We start from the raw sequence: 22,942 nt of genomic DNA on the forward strand, positions 1-22,942 counted from the left end.
TTTAATGATTATTTTATTAACTCTGTAACAATATCAAATGTAAATAATGTAGTGAGTAACTGTAATATAGCTGCCACCCAGTTTTTAAATAGGTATATATCTAACATGAATATTGAGAATAACGTTTTCCACTGGAAGCAGATTCCTTCAAAAGATGTGCTCAAGTATGTTTCTAAATTGAGTTCATCACAAAGTGAAGACGTTTATGGTTTCTCCAACAAAGTAGTCAAGGAAATAGTAGATATTATTCTAGAGCCCTTAACACTTCTTTTTAACATGATGCTTGAGCAGAGTGTTTTTCCAGATATTCTTAAGGTTGTCAAAGTTGTACCTATTTTTAAGAAAGGAGATAAATTGTGCCCCTCTAACTATCACCCGATATCATTAGTTCCTATATTTAGTAAGGTCTTTGAGTGCTGTATAAAAGACCAACTGTACAATTACTTTGCTGAGGGAGAACTACTATGTAAGGAGCAGTTTGGTTTTTTACCTGAAAAAGACACTATCAAAGCAGTTGAATCAGTTGTTGAAAAAATCTTAAGAAGTTTTGAATGTAAAGATATATTATCAGCCACTTTAATCGACTTGTCGAAAGCTTTTGATAGTATATCTCATGATCTGCTTTTAAAAAAAACTTTATTGTTACGGTATACAGGGTAAAGAATTGAATTGAATGACCTCCTATCTAAGTAATAGGAAGCAAATGGTAGCTCAAGGTTCTGACGTATCAAAGCTCAAATCAGTTCAAATGGGTGTCCCTCAGGGCTCGGTCCTGGGGCCTTTTTTGTTTATTGTAGCTATGAATGATTTTGCTTTTAGTGTACCCTGTATGTCCGTTTTATATGCGGATGATACAACTTTACTCAATTCTGGTAAAGATCTGATTAGCTTAGACTTGGTGCAAGGTAATGCCATGAGGGTAGCTTGTGATTGGTTTAGAGCAAATTTCTTAAATGTAAACAATAGTAAAACAGAGAATATTTATTTCAGTTTAAGAACTGCTGTAACAAGTGGAAGTAAATCAGTTAAACTGTTAGGGGTACATTTGGATGACAAGCTTAGTTGGGATACTCATACAAGTAGTCTATGTACAAAGCTATCTAGGGTAACATACTTATTACGTAAATTAAGTTTATGTGTAAGTAGAGAAATGTTAATAACATCATATTTTGCCTTTTTTCACTCACTCTTGTTATTTGGAATACTTCTTTGGGGTAATAGTAGTGGAGCCTAAAGAGTTTTTTTGTGGCAAAAGCAAGCTCTAAGATTGATTAAGAATGTGAAGGGTAGGGAATCTTGTCGCCCGATTTTCAAAGAGTTCTCCATAATGACAATACCATCTATGTATATATATTGTTGCTTAATGAGAGTTAAAGAAAATCTAGACAAATATGAGGTGCGTCAAGACATCCATAACTATAATACAAGAGCTAAATATATGTTAAATTTAATACCAGTAAGACTTGAAAAATTTAAAAAAAGTCACTGCTTTATTTAGGTGCAGTTGTTTAATAAATTACCTGATAGTGCATGGACAACGAGTCTAAATAAATTTAAAACAGTTCTTAAGAATTGGTTTAAGGTTGCACCTTTTTACTCTGTGGATGAATTCTTAGTCTGTGATACAAGTACCAATATTTTCTGATAGTCTGTTTTAAATGGTCTGATACAGCTTTTTAACTATAAATGTTGTTTTAATTTGTACTGTTTATATGTTAGTTTTAATTGTACCAGTTTTAAATCTTTTAATTTAAGCTCAGCATTCTAGTCAAACTATTTTAATTTGTTATATTCATTTGTCAATGTAAGTTTTGTGATAAATTATTCATTTGTGTTTCCTATTTGTAAGTATTTAAATTTTAGCACTGGTGAATATTTATTATGCAATTTTTTATAGTTTGAGCAAGTAAACCACTTATGTATAAACTTACTACAGAAAAAATTATTACTGTGTTACAACCACCATAGAACTGTAATAGATTATATATATTTATATTGTCTGACAATGTCTATTGTACCCTTGTGTATTTAATGACAATAAAGCTTCTTGATTATTGATTCTTGATTCTTGAGACTAAACATCAATGTTGTATAATAGTTAATTATATGTTGACTAATAAGTCATATCCTTTTCAAGGAGTTTATTAATCTGGTCTTAACATTTTTCCATTTTCATAGGAGCATATGTGTATGGATAGTAAGCGATTTGAGTGTTCTCTAAAAATTCCATTTCCTTCTGGAGTAGTTAATTTTCTCTAGGTTAATGATTAAGACATCACTGAATTGATTTATAAAATTTATAATTATCCATTTCACCATTGTTCAAAGTTGGATTTGTGTTAACTGAGATAGTTCCATTTAAATAATTTTTTTTTTGCTGAAAATTTGATGCTTTGGACACATTATTACTTAAAATCATATAAAAAATATGATCAGTAAATGTCTAAAATCATCTAAAATATTTTGAATTTCATATGGTAATCAATTTTTGCTTTAAATAATAATTGATTTTAAGGAAATGATTTATTTTAGATTATTTTTTATTGTTATTTTACATAATTCATTTTAGCTCCATGGTTCATTTTAAAGCTTATACATGGACCAAATCGATTTCAATAATGCTGCACATCACTACATGAGATTTTGCTTAAAGTTAGCAAACATTTATAAATTGGTCTTATGGGTAGCCATGATGGTGACAAGAAAATTGCAGAATAAATAAATATGAAAAAGAACTGGGATACAATTGTATGAAATTGTAGCGTAGTAACACATGTTACATAATTATCTTCAAGATATCTTGAGAAAGATTTTTTATGATTTTGCATGAAACTTCGTTTCTACAAAGAAAAGAAATCAAATCAAATCAAATCAAATCAAATCATAATTTATTTCCCAAAAATATTTACATGCTAGCACATTTACTATCAAATCTATATTATCTTGTTACTATAATATTTAAATGTGTACTTAAAAAACATTAAACATGAAAATATTACACTCATCAAATTAAAGTGGCCTAGGAAATGAGCCTACATGGGCAGAAAGCCTGTGCGTAGGCTCGAGTTGCTTCCCTGGAGATTGTGGACGAATTGAATCGGGTGATTAATTATCATATAACATCAACACAAAACACACACACTCACAACACACACACACACACACACACACACGCACGCACACGCACGCACGCACGCGCGCGCCAAAAAAACCGTATTTACATATTACGGTATTGAAATTTATCAGCGTACATACTACCAATAGTTTAAAGGAAAGATTTACTGAGATGAAAAACAATTAAGGAATGGTGTATTTTCAAGATCAAAAGGTCAACACGCAGAACAACCTAACCTATTACTAGCAGATTTCTTGCCGAAATGTTATGAAATAAAAAATAAATGTATAAAATAGGAAAAAAACCATAGAGGCATCGGTGCTGTTGAAGTGGCATTAAGAGGAGGGAGGCAGGGTTAAAAGTCAGGTCCGTCTGTAGTTAGCCGTGATAATTGCCTCGGCCTCTTCTGCGCTGATAGCATACAGCCATTCATTCGAGCGTTTCTTGCATGTATATATCGACGGTGAGTTGAATATTTGGTTGTCAGGAAAGTATTTACAGATATTTCTATACAGAATATGGGATATATAAAGAGAATTTGTAGATGAGAAGGATTTACTGATTTGCATTGATGAGACACCAATATTCCGTGAGTATCGTGTGTTATGAGAATGCGAAGTTGTTAGAGAAAAATTGTATAAAAATGTTATATAAATATGAACGAGGAGTGTTTAATGAATATTTTTCGAATTGATAGAATGGCAGTTTCTTGATATAAAGTGTCAGTAGGATATCTCCTAGATTTTTTGAATACCGGCTTTTAAGATTGCCTTTTGAACCACTTGCAGAGGTTGCAAAAGAGTTTTATACGCTCCACCCAGGCTATTATTCCAAACGAGAACAACGATTGGGCATAGGCGAAATAAGCAAGTTTAATTTCTTTTTCATTTAAAATTTCACTTAATTGTTTTAAACGCAAATATATATTTCCTTGCTCTCTTTTTTACATATTCAACATGTACAGACCATTTTTAAGCGCTTATCAAAGAATACACCCAAATATTTATTAAGACGATACATTTTCAATAGTTTCACAAGAACAAAGTTCATTGTTGTAACTGCCACAATTATGGACCACGAGGTCGCCGAGGGCATAGTCTGTGGTCCTCCCGGAGAGAGATGGGCATAAACTTAGTCTTTGATGTATTTAATGAAAAGGATATTTTGGTCAAACCATTTTTTTTAAGACCATGAGGTCATGTAGAGCGTTAGAACGGGCATCAACCCAGTCGCTACCTTTTATTAAAATTAAGCTATCATCTGCAAATAAAACAGGATTGCCATTTAAGTTCAATTTAGAGATATTGTTAATATAAATCAAAAACAGAATTGGGCCCAGCGTACTGCCCTGAACCACCCCGTAGTCCACCGGAAGCGCGTCACTCTCGGTCCCACAGACAGACACGGTCTGCAGCCTACTTGTGAGGTAGGTCGAGAACCATGAAAGTGCATTACCCCGAAACTTCCAGTGGCCTCCAATTTAAGGAGCAACCTATTTCTATCAATGCTATCAAAGGCCTTCCTCAAATCAAGAAATATTAAAATAATGCGCAGGTTCTTAGATATAGCATCATTGATTTGTCTGTTGACATCAAAAAGAGCATCAGAAATGTTCCTATCCTTTCTGAACCCATACTGACACTCACACAAGATTTGGGTTGTTAGAAGATAGGCAACTAATTGTTCTTTAATTATACGCTCAAGGATCTTGGAGAATACACTCAAAAGGTGATGGGGCGGAAATTATTTTTATCTAAGAAAGCTATCTCCTTTATGCAGTGGAATGACCTTAGCGATTTTAAAGATATCCGGGAAAATACGGAAGAAATACTTAGATTTATTAAAATGCTGAAGGGGCTTAGAGAAGACATAAACATTGTCCTTTATCACGTCAGCACGACCACACCATCACGTCCGGGGGCGGATCCCCCACGCAGTCCAGTCACGTGCCGTATTACATCAAGTTCAGTAACAGTGGTCAATGTGAACACGGTGTTCTGTCTGTAATCCGCATCACTCAAAACTGGGTCCCCACTCGAGTCGATGGCACTAGCCAGACTGTGTCCAAACCGCGGAGAAAAAAGGAATTAAAATCATTAGCTACTTTTTTACACAAACCGTGAGCTATATACGGAGTATCTGGTAACATTTTTTGGATCGGAAAGGAATCTCTCTTCTTAATTTTACCTGCGAGCTCATTTACGATAGACCAGAACATTTTGGGATTGTTTTGATAATGTTCAAGTTTAGTTCTGTAATATTGCTTTTTAGATTGTTTAAGAGATTTGCTTAAATTGTGTCTTAATGTACGAAAGATTGATAGAGATCATGATTAAAAGGTTGTTTTTTTTAATTTTTTTACTTACTTTGTCTCTAATGCGAATTAATTTGACCAAATCGGATGTAATCCAAGGTTTTAATTTTTTTGAGCGTGTGGAATAGTTAATTACAGGTGTTTTGACGAAGCTTTAATAAGATGAGATATTGTTATTTTCAAATTTTTTAGCGCATGTTGTGATATCCTGGCAACTCAAAACAGGTTCCCAGCTCAAGTGAGCGAGATTACGGCTGAAGCAGATGCTTATCAGTGTTAGTATTGTGTAGTGAATTCGTCAGTAGGGGTTGTCATTGTGAGGCGATGTGGCAGTGGCAGTGATAGTCAGGCCAGTACTGTAGTGGTCACTCACGCCAGTCTGGAGCACAGCTGATTGTACATTGTTCATGTCATAGTAACGTAAAAATATGTGATCCAGACATGACGAGCAGTTATTAGTAACTCTAGTTGGTTTATCTATACATTGGACAAATCCCGATCCCAGTAAGCAGTTTAAGTATCTGTCACATGTTGGAGTATTTTTAAGTAAAATCGATGTTAATGTCACCTAGAATTATTCCATCTTGCTCTTATCTAAGCGATTACAATAATTTTCTAGTTCAGATAAGAAAAAATTCCCAAGTCACTGTCAAAGGTACGATATAGGGCAAGTATGTAAAAGGTTTTGTTGCAGTAATTAAATTCTAAGTTAATGCCGTAAACGTCCCCAAGTGTTACTTGTGAGGTAGTAGTAGCTGATAACGTTTGTTGAAGTAAATGATAAACACCGTCATTTCTGTTACGTTGTTTGTTCGTCAGTACAATGTCAAACCCTCCAAAACCTCCCCTCCTCACCCTCTCTCAACCAACATTCAGTCAGAACAACTATGTCCAAGTGTGGAATATCATTCAGATATACTAAAAGTTCATTAAAATTTTTACAATAAACTCCGGATATTACAATGAAATATTTTTAGGCTGTCATAACATTCCTGATTAAGAAAAAAATTACTAATTTGTTGTATATTATACAATTCTAAACAATGGTTTAAATTTAAAGTGTCGTCATCTTCCCCATTCATGAGCAGGACCCTCGGCACAGACCACCCGCCAGTTGAGGACTCATCAACCTTTACAGAGTATTATACATAAAATAATAAAGAGATATTATAACAGTAATGGATAGTTATGATATGAATGTGCGATCAATAAAATAGTTGTGAGGTTACAAATCGCACAAGATTCTTAAATTAAAAAGTATAATTAAACTTAAAATTGAGTATGACTATAATTGAAGTATAATTAACATCTTGTATATTAAATTGTTAACAATCTATTCAGGTAGGCACAGAAATTAATTTTACTACAACTAGATAACAATGATTATTTAACTGTGTAGATATTTAATAGGCTAGAACAAAGTACAGGAACTCTTAAACAATGTTTATAATATTATTTTAAAAGTATTTCATGATAGATGATTACATTTTGTACTTAAATTAAAATAATATAACTGATTTGATTACTACTGTTGTGAAAAAAGCTATGTTTATACATTCAAGGAAACAACACGTATTAACTGAGCAAACTTTATAATTTCCTATTGAAAAAGGAGAAATATGTAAATACAATACCACACACACACACAACATACATTATTATAGTAATGATTTTGTATGTATTATATGTCTATATTTTATCTATGCATAGAAAACCAAACAAAAATTAGACTTATCTCGATAAAATTAAAAAAATAAGAAGCCTTCCTTTACATATATATGTAATTGACACCCATATGCGCATACACTCGTGCACACCTACATTCACATGCACACACATACGCTTACATACACATACAGATACAACACATATTTTACAATTAAGTATAAACTAAACATAGATCATAGCTGAAGTTGCTTCACTACTTCAGCCATAATAAACGCAAATTTACATTGGAAGAAAAAGAAATACTTATTAAATAAAATGATTAATTGTATAATTCAAGCTTTTTTTTTAAAAAAAAAAGAACATGTGAATATATCGTTAGAATAATTAATTAATGTGTATATTATGTTGACATGCATTCTGTACAGTATTTCTGTCCAAATACACTTCATAAAAATAAAAAATAACCATTTAGAATTTTATTAAAATATAAATTAGCTGTTAATAATGGAAAACAATTCAGACTTCTGCTGATCTCGATAAAAATAAACTAAAATAATATCCTACCTGTGTGCCATAATGAATAAATATAATTAACAAACTAAAAAACGGTTGACTAAAATTGATATTAATACAATTTGTTAAATTAAAGTAAGGATTTCAAATAACAAGCTGCTAAATACAAAGCGAACAATACAGTGTAATATAAGAATGTTATTTGATGAATGTGATAAAATAATATATCTTAAAATTATGCAGGACACGTATTTTATGTTAGTAGTATAAGTGTTACTATTGTACCCAAATAAATAATTAAAATATAACAAAACATTCCTCTCTGATCGACTTAATTCTATAAACTGTAAGTAAATACATTAATCAGTGTACCTTATGCCGGAATAGTGTTAGTTCACTTATCAAATTTGTCAAGGTCAGCAAGCGCAGTAAGAATAAGTTCAATGATAGTATTCAAGCCTATCAGTCATTAGGCTGGCAAAATTTCTCTTCTGTCTGCCAGTGGGCTGAAAAATTTCCTTATCTCAAGAATAATTTGGAGCTGAAGACTTGAAATATTGTATGCAACTTCACAAAAGCTTGTTACTCGATATGTAGTTTAGCGTACTCCTATCTTAGAATAGTATACTCTTTGGTAAATGGTGCAGTAAAATATATGTGTGTATATATATAGTGTTCAAATATATATATTGATATATATATATATAAAATATATAAATGATAACACAAATATATTATATATTTGAACACTAATTTACAAAAAGTTTTATAACAATGTTATAGATTTTAATGTGAAACAGGCAAAAATGCTGGTGACGGGTAGTGAGGACAAGACAGTGTTTGTGTACAGGCTGCAGACTTCAGGCCAGCTGGTCCCTGTATGCTTCATGCAGCTCCCATGTGAAATCTGTAACACAGGTGTTGTACTTTCTTGTGTTAGGAAAGCAAGCCTCATGGAGCAGCAGTCAGTGCGATCAGTGTAGACAAGTCTTACAAGCTGCTGGTGACGGGTAGTGAGGACAAGACAGTGTTTGTGTACAGGCTGCAGACTTCAGGCCAGCTGGTCCCTGTTGGCTTCATGCAGCTCCCATGTGAAATCTGTAACACAGGTGTTGTACTTTCTTGTGTTAGGAAAGCAAGCCTCATGGAGCAGCAGTCAATGCGATCAGTGTAGACAAGTCTTACAAGCTGCTGGTGACGGGTAGTGAGGACAAGACAGTGTTTGTGTACAGGCTGCAGACTTCAGGCCAGCTGGTCCCTGTTGGCTTCATGCAGCTTCCATGTGAAATCCGATACTTCTCCTGGAAACCTGATGAGGTAAAGTCTAATAGTTTTGCAGAACCAATCCTGAAGGAAGTAATAAAATAAAGAGTCATATCATTAAATTTTATTTTAGTTCCCCAAATGGTAAAGCACAATGTTTTGGATGGTTTTACAATGAACTCAATGAATTGTTTACAAGTAATGTCAACCTTACGAATTTATTAGAAGTTGAAAGTATAATTATTGAAAGAAATGTTGTACATAATACTGTATGTTGGAGTTTGCTATTTGAATTTTTAGTAATTCAACACATTTATGTCCCTAGATTCATGTTAACTTTAGCTTTCTTATTAAAGTATGAAGGTAAGTGTACATGGTTTAACTGGTAAGGGCTGGACTATGAGCTAATGAAACTTTCTGAAGTTTATGTATGTAATTATTTAATGTTTTGTATGATTTATTTTGAATAGCAACATATACAAATATGGACATTGTAAAATACTGTGATTCATCTGTAGAATATCTTGTCTATGCTGTGTTTTTTTATAACAGGCAAACACTCTCTTGATTTGCTGTGGAGATTCTCTGAGTGAAGCAATAATCCCAGAAGAAGTCAACACTATTATCTCGTACAAGATTTCGTCATCAATGACCACAGTTGCTCTCATACAGTCAGGTTTGGAAAAGTGTAAACTATCAAATATCATAAGACTTAAAGATTCCCTAATGATTAAAATTATATTGTTTTCAAACCAGGCTGAAAATCGAACTGGTATGTTGCTTTTGTAGTCAAGTTTCTAAAAAGCAACTTTACTTTAACACATGGTCATCAGACATTTTTCTTTAGGTTTTATACATACAATTTTTATTTATGATACAATTTATAAGTGATTAATCAGTTAAGATCATGGTTTAAAACATTAATTATAAACATTAAATAATATTTAATATACAGATGTTATATATTTACACAAACAAAAGTAATAATTTACACATTGAAACAATGGTTACAAAATAGTTACAATTATTTAAAATTAATTGCAGCATAAAGCCAGTGTGTTTATGGATCAAAATTAGCTGCTCGGGGCGGTTAAGTGAAGCTAACCTCTCTTTGTCATTCCAGTGAGAGAGGGTTGAACAAAGTATCTTGGACATCAAGGGATGACATATGTAACAATTATGTTAAAAAGACTACCATTTATGTTTGAAGTAAATTTATTATTAAAAATTAATTAATTCATTGCCAAAATGTTAATTTTAAGAAATATACTCTTGTCTACTTGTTATTAATTCCAATACACAACCCAATTATATACACAATTACAAAATAAGTTGATTATTTTCTCAGGTTTTATGGAAGACACATTACTATAATAGATTTTTTTCATTATGGATATTATTTATTTAATTACTTTATCACATGGATTATTATTGCAGAAGACAATATACTGGAAAACTTGTTGTATGCAGTATACTCTGAACACAATTCAATATATTTAGTGGATAGCAGTTCACTTTATGAGTATAGCTGGGAGACAAAGAGCATAATAAATCAAGTAACTCTGGACCAGCCAATCACTGCAGTTAGTATGAAGTAAGTGTATTTCTTCAAAATTATGTATTTTATCAAGCTATTGAGAGATATGTTTATTTTATTCTTAAACTGTTATTAGAGTAAAAGACAAAGATGTCATTGATTTGCTGTTTACTTTTACTTATCATTTTAAGAGAAATGTGCTAATTTGGTAGTACAGTAAAAAATTTAATTAATAGGCAATAATCAAGTATTGATAATTATGAAATCTAAAATGTATGTGATACTATTAATTAATTTACAGTACTTTTATACGGCACCTTTCTATTACTGATGATTGATTTATAAAACTTCAATCTCAGAAGCAGTTCTGTTGTAGTAGATCAAACTTTTAGGATAAATTAGTGATATATTAGTATTTTGTATTTTACATTTTAAAAAGTTTATTGTTAACTTTTATTCCTCAAAATGTTGGTCATCAAACAAATTAATAATTTTTTACATTGACTTTAAATAGAGTAATTATTTGATCTGTGACAGCATGAGATAGAAGAAATTACTTATTTAGCAACATTTACTTGGGTACACCAACCTCCAGCAAATAGGGTTTACAGTGAATTCCTATGTTTCAAATGATTAAAATCCATAATTTCCACTGATTTATCATTTAAAATTGTTACCATTATAATCTTCATAACTTAGTCATTTTAGTTAGAAGGTATTAGTCTATAAAATACACATTTTATTACAAAATAGCCATTTTTAAATAGAAACTGGTTGGTACAAAAAGTTTAAAAGCCAAATAAAATTGCCACCTTAAAATTGTTTAAATCATATAAGTGGTATTCTATTAAATGCAGTAGAGTGTTTATAGCTGGGATTCAAATTTACACTTGTAAGGACTTGTACATAATAGAACAAATCTACAGTACTTTACTTAAATGTAATGTCAAATCTGAGCTATTTTTATGTTGCATTATAATATTTTAGCTATATTATCCAACAGAAACACAATATGCTTCTTAAAGCTTTAGTGCAGTCATTGAAGCGAAAAATAAGGTCTTACCTCAGAATTTTTTTACTGTGAACCGATTTGCATGAAATTTTGGAATTAGGATCTTCTTACCCCTAACTTCAAAAGTGAAAATGATCTGAACTCCGCCTATTATTTTTAACAACCCCTTAATGGAAAAATTGACATTTGAGCCATTTTATCGCTAGAAAACATGTCTAATAGTAAGTGGTGAAATTGTGAAAGTATTTTCTAACACAATTACCTCATATTAAAATCATTTTCAACCCCTTGAAAATCTTACAACCCTTGCAAACAACCCCTAAATTGAAAAAAAATTAAAAAAAAATACTTTGGTATGACATAAAAAGTTGTAAGTATACAGTAAGTAATATTTTATATTCTCTATAATAATTATCAAATTTTTAACTCCCTTTCAACCCTTGAAAACTACCCCTTGATAAAAAATTGTTAAATTTTTTTTGTTTAATGAAAAGGATTTAAATATTATTCCACACTCTCGAAAATGATTATCATATTCTTAAGCTTTTCTACCCTTAATACTACCCCTAAATTAAAACAGTAAATATATATGATTACATATTATTTAAAAGTAATTTAAATTAGAGTAAAAAATTGCCATTTATTGAATAAAATATTTACAAATTGTATAAAATTGTACTATTATTATTAAAATATAATATTATATATATATATATATATATATATATATATATATATATATATATATACATACAGGGTGTTTGAAAAGTATGGGTACGGCTTAATATTTTAAAAACCATAGGAGATAACATCGATAAACTTTGCACAGTGTCGTATGGCTATGTAAACTATTTTCCCTTGCTATTACCATGACATGCCAACCATGGGGGGACGGCCCACAGAGGAAAACATGGAAATCTTAAATTGAAGCATGGGTCGAGTGATACCTCGTTTGAAAGAGCTCACTTAGTAGAGTTGAATTCCGCAAACCGCATCTCAAAAGGTTTATCCAATCAGAAATGGCGGGTTGTTTTAGGTACACATTGTGAAGTACATTAAGCGCTGCCATTTCTGACTGGATCGTCGTATTCTGATGCGGTAGGCAGCGTTTCACTCTACTAACCAATGTGTTTTCACTGACTTTTTTTAATTAGCAAATTATGTCATAAATTTATAACACAATAAATAAAACTAAAAAACATCGGTATATATTTATACAACTTTCACATTGCTCCAAATATTCACACTCCAAAATGTTCAGTTACTAAGTAGAAAAAAATGTGATAAGTTTTTGGACCATAACTCCTTCAATTTTCATACTATCACAATTTATAAAAAAAACCATTGTAAAGGTAATTAAGAGAGCTACAACATCCTTTATTGCAATGTATAGTAAAAAACCTTTTTCTAAAACGGTGAAGGGTTAAAGGGCTTAAGAGAGGCTGTGATTGCGCTGCCACGCGCTCTGTAAACAATCATATCTCCGTCAATTTTTGTTTGGCAGAAAAAACAAAAAAACCAAATTGTTTTTCAGAAAAATACATAAACTTTTCATCCCTACACTTTTATACGTATCTGTCGTCATTTTTGAGATATTATGAAAAAAGGTGGTTTTTTAAAAAATTTGAAATTTTTTTTAATCGTGACTTTTTTGAAAAATATGTGTCCTGAAGCAGCCAAACTGATACAATCTATCAAACGCTTCATAATAAAGTTAATTCTAGGCGGAATACGATTAATTTTTTTGGAAATGGCACTTAAGAAACCCATTGATTTAAAAGAAAAAAACATTAGATGCTCCACTTATTTGCAATACAGCTCACTTATTTTACGTGGAAAAGACTTTTAATAGTGCTCATTTTAAAGCTTATTTCAACCACTACAAAACCCTTTTTTATTAGAATGCCTAAAATGCATCTGCTCGCCGCTAGATGGCATTGACCGCATAGATTAAATTTCAGACAAAATAAAAAACGTCTTTGATCTTTAATATCTAGCTTAATATTGCACTTAGAATACTTTATAGAAAGCCAAATTGTTAATTTTTTTACCTGCTACAATTTTGTTCTTTAAGAATATTTCGATAAAACGTATATTTTTGGAGATATTTGCAAAAAACGATGAAAAACGTGAAAAATTGCGAATTTTCAATTGCCAATAACTTGAAATATATTGGATTTTTCGAAATACTTTATAGATGATTTTTTGCTTAAAATTAGGCCTTCTATCGATATACAAGGTTATTTCGAAAAAATAAAATTCACCCCCGAGAAGGGGTGGCAACCGCCCCCAGGGTGGTTGCGGAGTTCAAATCATTTTCACTTTTGAATTTAAGGGCAAGATGAACCTAATTCCAAAATTTTATGTAATTCGGTTCACAGTAAAAGAATTCGGAGCAATAATGCTTCAATGACTGCACTACTTGTTCAATCAACTGCAGTGAACAGGAGATGTAATTAATTGTGTGTTTACATCTTGGCACTGGAGTCTGAAAATCTTTGGACAAGTACTTTCTGCAGTCCAAAAGATTTGTAAAAAGTAATTTGTAATCATTCAGACATTTATTTTTCAAACATGTATTTTTCCTAACCTAACGTAAATAGTTTAATGTATGTGACATTGCTCTTTTATTCTTCTCTTCTTATTTTCATGAATGAATGTAAATGTTTAAACCATGCATTCATAATGCTATGGTACAAATCCATCGGGAAGAGAGCACTGTGAATATACTATTCAATGTGGGAGCATTATTGTTATACTAAGAGTTATATTGATACATTAGCATATATAGCTTCTTGTAGCTATGATAACTGACTAGTGGTTACAGAATGTCATTGTGTGATTTCAGTGCCTAACCAGTGGAACCCTAAGGTCCATGTTGAGATTAGGTAAAGGTGTCTGGAATGATTTGACCTTCCACAATTTCAGTGAATTGTCTATGTCTAAAAGTGTTAAATTTTTACTTCCACTGTACACTTTATTGACAGAGACGATGGCAATGTGTGGTTCTTGGGCCTGAACAGTGGGACACTGAGAACCATGGTGAAGAAGGGTGAGAGTGGCTGGAATGATCTAACCCTACACAACCCCACCGAGGGATCTGTGTCTGACATCTGCTTTTCATGTGATCTTCAGTACCTGGCTGACTGTGGAAGGGACGGCAATCTCTTTGTCTACTCTCTCAATATCAGTCCGTCACTAATTAATGGCAGAACTACTTCTTTAATAGTAGCAGAGTTGCAAGTAAGATCTACAAAAAAGTTTTTAATTTGTAAATTGTAAAATATACAACCTTTTTAAGATTTTTCCTGTTTCCCTCATCACTAAGTTTTTTTTTAATTGTACTCAACTTTTTCCACAACTTTTTACTGCAACATGGAGAATGTATTGTATGCCCTTGCTGTTCTCACTGTTTACTTCCTGCACAGTATCATATAAACTTAATTCTGTAACAGTTGTTAACAAATTGGAGTTTAATAATACTACTTTCTTCATTCTCACTAATATTGACATGTAGAACTACTTCTGAGTTTCTTTAATAGGAAAGGAATGATTATTTCTACAATAATTTACTTACTTCAAAATGTTCAACAAATTGCATATATTGTTCTTTGAATTTATTTTTCAACACAGTCATTTTTGATAACATTGTGTATGGTAACCTAAATCGTCCATAAATTGTTTGGTTAAGCGAACATCACCATACATCAAGCCATTTTTTTGACGAAATTGTATTTTTAAATAAGTTTTTAAAAGATTGCTCGTTAAAATAAATAGTTATAGATTTTTCACCACATAAAAAACACTTTTTCATTTTGAATTGCAAATATTAATAACAAAATTCACAGATAAATATTACACGTAATGGAGCATGTCATTGAAAAATATAAACATACACTGAACACCTGATCTCACCAAACAGAATCTTGGTGGGAGAGTATAGGCATCTTTCTCTAATGGAAAACTGAACGCTTGCTCCTCTCTTATTGGGCCGTCTTCTCCTCTGCAGCTGGTCTCTCTTTAACGCACATATCAACGTATATAGTGCTCTTTGTCAGCATTTCTTTTCAAATAAAATTATTGAAATTTTAAATTGCGGCAACTGTAAGACTTGTCACGATTAAAAAAGGCAACTGTATACCATTGAATTCACAATAAAAATACCTACATTTTCATATTTGATTTTTTGAGAAAAAAAATGATGGGAAATTTTCACACCCATTTACCTGTTTATACCTAGTTGCCAGGTATTATTGCCAGAAAAAAGGTAGGCAACGGTGTTGTATTATATTGTATACGTATTGAACTTTATATTCGTACTGAATTTAAAATTAAAAAGAATGATGGTATTCATGTAAAAAATTTTAATTAAATAATTTTTAATTAAATATTACCTTGCCAGGATATGATATGGCAACTGACCGGGTTTGTGATTATTTATTAATTTTGAAATAAAAAAAATTATTTCATCCGGTAAAAGAATGAGAGGTCCATGTATACAGCGGGATCTTAAGATTAAGTGATTAATTGGATAGCTTACAAATCTCCAGTTTTAATTATTTGCATTGTAAGGGTGCTGTTTTAAAGTGATGATCTCCTGTTGGAGGGTGTAGCAGCAGGACATGAACAACTCTATACATCTTGTCTTTATTATTGCTAAAATTGATTGAACTGATGGATGATTAAGAACAGTAAGTGTGTAACATATTAGTGTTACATATTGTGATTTTAGATGTTGTTTATTCCGGATAATAGGAAAATTGGTTTGAGAAATGTATGAGTCTTGGTACATTTTTTGGAAGAGAATACAATATTCCTCTAATTGAAATTTGTTGTAAACAAAAAATTTAAGTAGCGTTGAACTTATTCGTGGAATTTGGTTAGAGGTAACCATATAGATATCAAGAAATGATAATATTTTATATTTTTAAATCTCAAAAAGCAGAGGAAATAAAACAATTTAACATACTTTTTTATAAAACTGAAACATGTTACAGTATTTGTTGTCTGGTTTTTGCCATCACCTCAGTACAGAATGTCAAATTAAGAGAAGCTGGAAATCTATAGATGTCTTAATTTTTATAGACAATATTTTAATAAAGACTTGGTCTCAAAGTTTTGTTGAGTATCACAACATTAATACTTGGAAAATAAATTATTTTCAATGATTGTTGAAGTTATGTCTATACTGTTAGTTAAATTATTCAAAATATTAAAAGCTTAATTGAAGTTACGTAATATATTAGGTTTTTATCTATATTAAAACTAAAGTAAATAGATACAAAAACATTAAACATCAATTAAAACAATGGGAGAAGTAAACTTTGAAGTTTTTCGATTGTTGAAGGATATATCGGCAGAGGAGGAGGATGATCAGGAAAATCAAGGGGCCAGTCTTGAAGAGGCGAAGAAAGATGCTGTACTCCGAGAGAAATTGGCTGTTGTGATGATGAAAAAAGTAAGAGTTCAGAAACAACTCGCTTCACTGCGCTTGAGGTTCAAAGAAATACTAAGGAGGTTGGTGTTTAGCAGATCCAATTCTGACTAAAATGTTCAAATCCAATGATAAAAAATAATTTTTATTGAAAAATATATTTACTTTTATAGTATGTATATTGTTAGAAGTACATATAATTGTATTTATTAAAAAAACATTACTACTATTGCGACTGCCATTTGGTACTGGGTTGAGATGAAAGCTCTAGTTTCCACTGTTCCTCTTCTTTTAATAAGACCTTTCAAATGAGGTGTCACTTAATGGGTCTTTACATTAAAAAATGTTGAGTCCCCCCACCCAGTGACTAAAAAGTTTACTTCTATTTCCTAGAAAGGTGTTCCGAGTTCTATCCGTCCATATTTATCCATCAAAAACTATACACAGTATAGCCATACTTTTAACACAAACTGTTAAAAGTGTATTAATTATAATAATTTTCAGTGACTCCTAATTATTTATAATTTGTATCATTTTACTTTGTAATATAATAATACCTATTGAGTTATGGTTATATTGTACTATAAAAAAATTACACCATATTATCACTTTATATACAAGAGCTATTCAAAAAGTAAGGAGTATTATAGAATTTAAAAAAAACCAAGCAAAATAAATACATTTTATTATATACATGTGAAAGAGGGACTAAAATACTACTTTTCTACATAATCAACATACAAATTTAGGCACTTATCATAGTGGTAGATAAGCTTTGAAATTCCTTTGTCATAGAAATCTGCTGCCTGTGATCTCAGCCACTCAGTGACACGTACCTGAAGCTCCATCGTTGCCAAAATACTGTGTTGCTAGCCAGCTCTCCATTTTTTAGAACAAATGAAAATCAGTTGGAGTAAGATCAGGACTGTAGGGGGGATGAGAAAAACTTCCCCATTGAACGAGTTCCAGAGTTCTTGTGTACTGTTTGCCTTGTGAGGTCAGGCATTGGATGTTTTGGATGACAATTTTCCTTGGTGCTTGTTTTGGATAGCTTTCTTAAGGTTTTACAATGTTTGGCAGTACCGCTCATAGTTTATTGTTACACCATGCTCGAGAAAATCAATAAGAAGAACACCTTGTCTGTTCTAGAACACTGTTGCCATGATCTTCCTTGCCAACAAAGTTTACAGACATTTCCTTGGTTTTTAGGAGAACTTGTGTGCCCCCATTCCATGGACTGTAATTTTGTCTCACAATTCACATGTTGCACCCAGGTTTCTTCTCCTGTTACGATTTGATCTAATAGTGCATCACCATGACTATGGTAGGCCTCCAAATCCCCCATTCGTTATTCTTTATGGTGATCTGTAACCATTTTTGAGACTCAACTTGCACAAAATTTGTGGTAGACTTGCTTCTGTGAAACAATTTCAAACAATAAAGTCTGTGAAACTTGTGGGAAATATAGAGAAAGCTCATTTATTGTGAAACAGTAGTTTTCACGAATTTTTTGTCAACTTTGGTAACCAGATCGTCAGTCACAATGCTCGGACGTCCACTCTTCTCTTGATCATGAACGTTTGTTCTGCCATTTTTAAACCAAATGGCACTTTGTGATGGAACTCTCAGTCATTACGTTGTTCCCATACACTTCACACAGTTCCTGATGAATGCGGTTTGGTTTTAAGTTTGTTTCTAACAAAAAACTATTCACAGACCACACTTCATAACTGGTGAGATTTTTTATTGCAGCAAATTAAATATAAAATATTTTGTTTATAAAAAAAATTCTTAAATTTGTAAATTACAATAGATTCATTTTAGCCATTTTTTGGGACAGGTAACATTTCATGGAATTGAGTAACTCTTTCCAATACAGTCCATTCAATCAATAAAAGAAAATCAAAGTGAAGCTGTATGAAATCATCCTGCTTCAGCTCAATGTACAGTTTTTATTTTGTTTATTTTATAAATGTTTTTACTGAATTTGAATTTGGATGCATCCAATATGGCATTGGGAAATTATTATAAAACTCCTAAGCTTATTACATTCAAATTACTTTTAAGCTTAACCTAGCAGGCAGTGAATAATGCGAAGTTTGAATATATGTACAAAAAAATTAAGGTTCGAATCGAATAATTAAATATACAAATCTTAATTTCAATTACCCTGATGCTTTATATTATCATGCATGACTCGATGCGGAAGCTCACCTACATAGGGTTATACCTTAGTGTTTGGATAAAGGGGAATTGGTCCATTCTAAACATTTGTGTTTTCAGTTTAATACACCAATACAATCTGAATATTTCTTTTATTATTATAACAAAATTGTATCATATAGGTTACATTCTGTGCATGTTCAAACTCATCTGTAATTTACAATGTTTTCAGGAACAGTCAATTACCAGAATCGCAGAGACTACCAGTAACTGATTTCCAATTGGACAGACGTCTTCAGTTCCATATAAAAAATCTGATTGCAACAGAAATGAATCTGGTAAAACAAAAACTTAGCTTTGATGTTGAAAAAAGCCAACTGCGCCTTAACAAGCTAAAAAATTATTTCATTGATTGTTTAGCTTCATTTTATATTGAAATTTCAGCAATCAGGTAATGGAGATAAACATGTTGTTATGAAAATAATGATTATTAGTTAGTTATTGATAACCCATCTGATATGGATAATTGTTGAACGCAGGTTAAAAAAGTAATACTAATATTTCATCTTTGCTAATTACTTTTATAGAATCACCATCTATTCACTGTTAAATTATACAATTATTGAACCTTGGTAATGTGAACCTGGAGGGACAGAAAAGAATTTGAATCATCAAAAAGATTAGAATTATCAAGAGTGAAACTCCCAATTTCGAGTTATAGTAGGTGAAAAAGATTAATAAACTGATCTAAATTGTGTTGCTAGGTAGTAAACTTGCTTAACTACTGTATTAAATGAACAACATATTTATGGCATCTGTCATAACATTACACTAAGAATAAAATAAAGGAAAATAAAGTTCAAAACAATAAAATACACAATTGGTTATGTACCAAATAAACAAGTACAACAGCAAATCACAAAGAATGGTACAGAACAATGCAGTAAACAAGTGAATTGAGTGAAGGGTGGGGATGATTCTTCACACAATGTGAAAGTTTTCATGTAGGCATACACCGCAGTTGTTGAACTTTGATTTATTAAGGTGCCTTATTTTAAACTTTTAGACGGTTATGAGAACCAGCAGATCTCGAAACACTGTTACTGATTTTATGTATCACTAAACGATGGCAAATCCTGTTTCCTTCACAATACTTCCATCATCAAAAGCAAACTTCAAACAAAGGATTATGAGAAGTTCAAGAGGATTAAAAAGTATTCAACTTCTCATAGATTAATAGTTATTGAGGTTTAATTGTATACAGTTCCATATGGAGTCTATTGAAAATTTTATACAGTATATCAACCAACAGCTTTAAAGATAACTTTTAATAAAAAAATAACTATTTTTAAAAGTAACTAAATTTTACTAAATCCACTGCATATACTGAACTGTCAATCCAGTGAAGTAGATTTTTATTTGCTACAAACTTTATTTGTTTAATGCAGCTCCAAAGTTTGTCATCAGATAACATATGCATGAATCCTCAAGTAGTGCATCTACATCATGTTTACATTTATTGCAATAATTTTAATTCATATAATACATTGGCTGTCCAGAAAGTAACAGACTTTATAAAATAAAAAACAAACAAAGTAAAGGAATAACTTTTATTTTATATATTTGAACGCTGTATTTTCAATATAATCCCCATTCTAATTGAGGTACTTATAATAGAAACTTGTCCTTTTTATTCCAACTTTGAAGAAATCCACTGCTTGAGATCTTAACCACTGTTTAATTCTGGCATGAAGCTCTGTGTCTCTGTTGAATCACAACGTTGCAAGCCAGGTGTTTTTACTAGAAAGATGTGAAAGTCACTTAGCGCTAAATTTGGGCTGTATGGAAGATGATGGAAAATCTCCCCTCCAAAATCATCAAAAAGCTGTTGGATACAATTGGCTGTATGTGGATGTGCATTGTTGTAAAGAAAGCACATTTTTTAGCTCAGTTTTTCTCAATGCTCGTTCAATATCAACCGCTTTAGTTTATGCAGTGTTTCACAGTACCTTTCTGTATTGATTGTCAAGCCTTGTTAAAGGAAATTAACCAGGATCACATCTTTATTGTCTCAGAAACACAGTTGCTGTGATCTTTCTGTAAGACATTTTCTTGGGTTTTCTTGGAAGAGTGTCTCTGTCCCCATTCTGTAGACTGTCTTTTCATCTCACAATAACTTTGCTTTATTCATTTCTAATTATCAGTTATGATATGATTGACAATAGACAAATATTTATTGTACAATACGTTTTCTACTATCACAATGTAATCAAAACTGGTACATAGTCAATGATTAAAACTACATAACTAAACTTATTATAAAATACAACTTTTGATACATATTTTATTGATATAAAAAATGTGATAAAACATAAAAATACATTGATTAAATCCAAGGCTTAAACCCATTTTACAGTTTTTTTAAAGATATATTTTTATTATTTGTTTTCAACATAAACTGTCTTCAAAGAATTCATTTACACTGTAATATGTTTTTTGACAAAGTGCTTCTTTTAATTTTTTTTAAATGACTAAGTGGAATTTTATGTGACTGTGGAATATTATTTCAAACCTAGATAAAGAGGACTAGTTTCAAATTTTTTAGTTTATGTACCATTTATTGAGAAGTTCATTACCATGTTTATCTTCAAGGGAATTCAGTGATGCAGCAAGAATTTATGTAATCCTCTGTAAGGCTTTTTGTAACCTACCTGGCTTAAAACATTATAGTAGCTATAGTTTCTTCACAACAATTTCATGAACTAAACTTTGTGAAATTTAGGGGAAATGTTCTGAAAGTTTAGTTATCACTAAACAGTAATGTTCACACATTTTTTCGTTGGTTTTCATCTATAAATTTTCAGTAAACAAACTGGGCGATCACTGTGATCCTTGTAACCATTGTTGCGGCTTTATTAAAAATCAACACACCACTGCTACACTCTGCTTTCACTTATTATTCCATTCTCATAAATGTCATAAAGTTGGTGATATTTTAATCGTTTGTAATTTTTGACCAACAAAATCTATCATTAACGTATCTCTCTAGTGGTGTAGTGGTTGGATTTTCAATTGCAGAGCACATTTTAACTTGTCACAGTGACAGAAGTAGGAGTGATACAAACCATCCGCTACCAACGCTCAATGCATACTGGGTGTAGGAATCTTTTCACCCCAAGATGGCAGCTCTAGCCCCTCCCACTGCCAAACTAGTCCTAAACTATGTCTGCTACTTTCTGGACAACCCTCCTATTTTACAAATCTGTGTTTAAAACGTAATGATGTGTTGGAACTTTCTAGGGGAAAAAAGAGTGTAGCTACATTTGTTCATAGAAAGATGGGGGAAGAGTTTGAGAGTGGAGAACAGCTTATAAAAAATCTAATGAAGAGAGCAAGTGAAAAGATTCATCGCAATAGTTATGATTTGTAAGTTTGTATACAAATGAATTACTTATTATCACCTGATCCATATGAACATTAATAACATTACAGCTCTAACTCCTCACGATGTCATTATGCACTTATAAGTGATTAACCTCACATAATTATATTTTGTTAGGTATTGTTAGAGGCTTTTGGTTTGTCAGATGGGTATGTTACTGCTTGTGTTATAAAATCCACATATTGTCACCTGCTACAGAGCAATAATTGTTTATTATTAATTGTCAGCACAATGATACTTTGTTAAGTCATGGTTTAGATGATCCTTCCAGCTATCTGAACCTCAGGACACGTACCTACCAGTTCAGGATTCCATTGATAGTCATGTATCAAGTGTACTGCATTCTTCCAGCACATATTTAGTCTGTCAACTATTTTGTAATGTGAACCACACTGAGTCAACCCTGAACAAGTGTTTTTAAATTGCAATCTCAAAACTTTATAAATCAGTTTCATATTTTTGCATCACAAATCTATTATAG

At 31.6% G+C, this 22,942-nt stretch overlaps 1 protein-coding gene across 1 annotated transcript in view; it reads left to right on the plus strand.

Annotated features, from left to right (window-relative positions):
* Positions 1 to 22,942, plus strand: part of LOC124357537 (cilia- and flagella-associated protein 44-like) — a 48,990-nt gene that overhangs the window by 5,824 nt on the left and 20,224 nt on the right. The window contains exons 5-11 of the mRNA XM_046809429.1: positions 8,742 to 8,927; positions 9,426 to 9,549; positions 10,311 to 10,467; positions 14,410 to 14,665; positions 16,770 to 16,939; positions 19,252 to 19,470; positions 22,320 to 22,445. Of these exons, the coding sequence (XP_046665385.1) occupies positions 8,742 to 8,927; positions 9,426 to 9,549; positions 10,311 to 10,467; positions 14,410 to 14,665; positions 16,770 to 16,939; positions 19,252 to 19,470; positions 22,320 to 22,445 (1,238 nt within the window). The remainder of the gene's footprint in view (positions 1 to 8,741; positions 8,928 to 9,425; positions 9,550 to 10,310; positions 10,468 to 14,409; positions 14,666 to 16,769; positions 16,940 to 19,251; positions 19,471 to 22,319; positions 22,446 to 22,942) is intronic.

This window comes from Homalodisca vitripennis, chromosome 3 (genome assembly GCF_021130785.1).
Source record: "Homalodisca vitripennis isolate AUS2020 chromosome 3, UT_GWSS_2.1, whole genome shotgun sequence".
NCBI classification, from domain to species: domain Eukaryota; kingdom Metazoa; phylum Arthropoda; class Insecta; order Hemiptera; family Cicadellidae; genus Homalodisca; species Homalodisca vitripennis.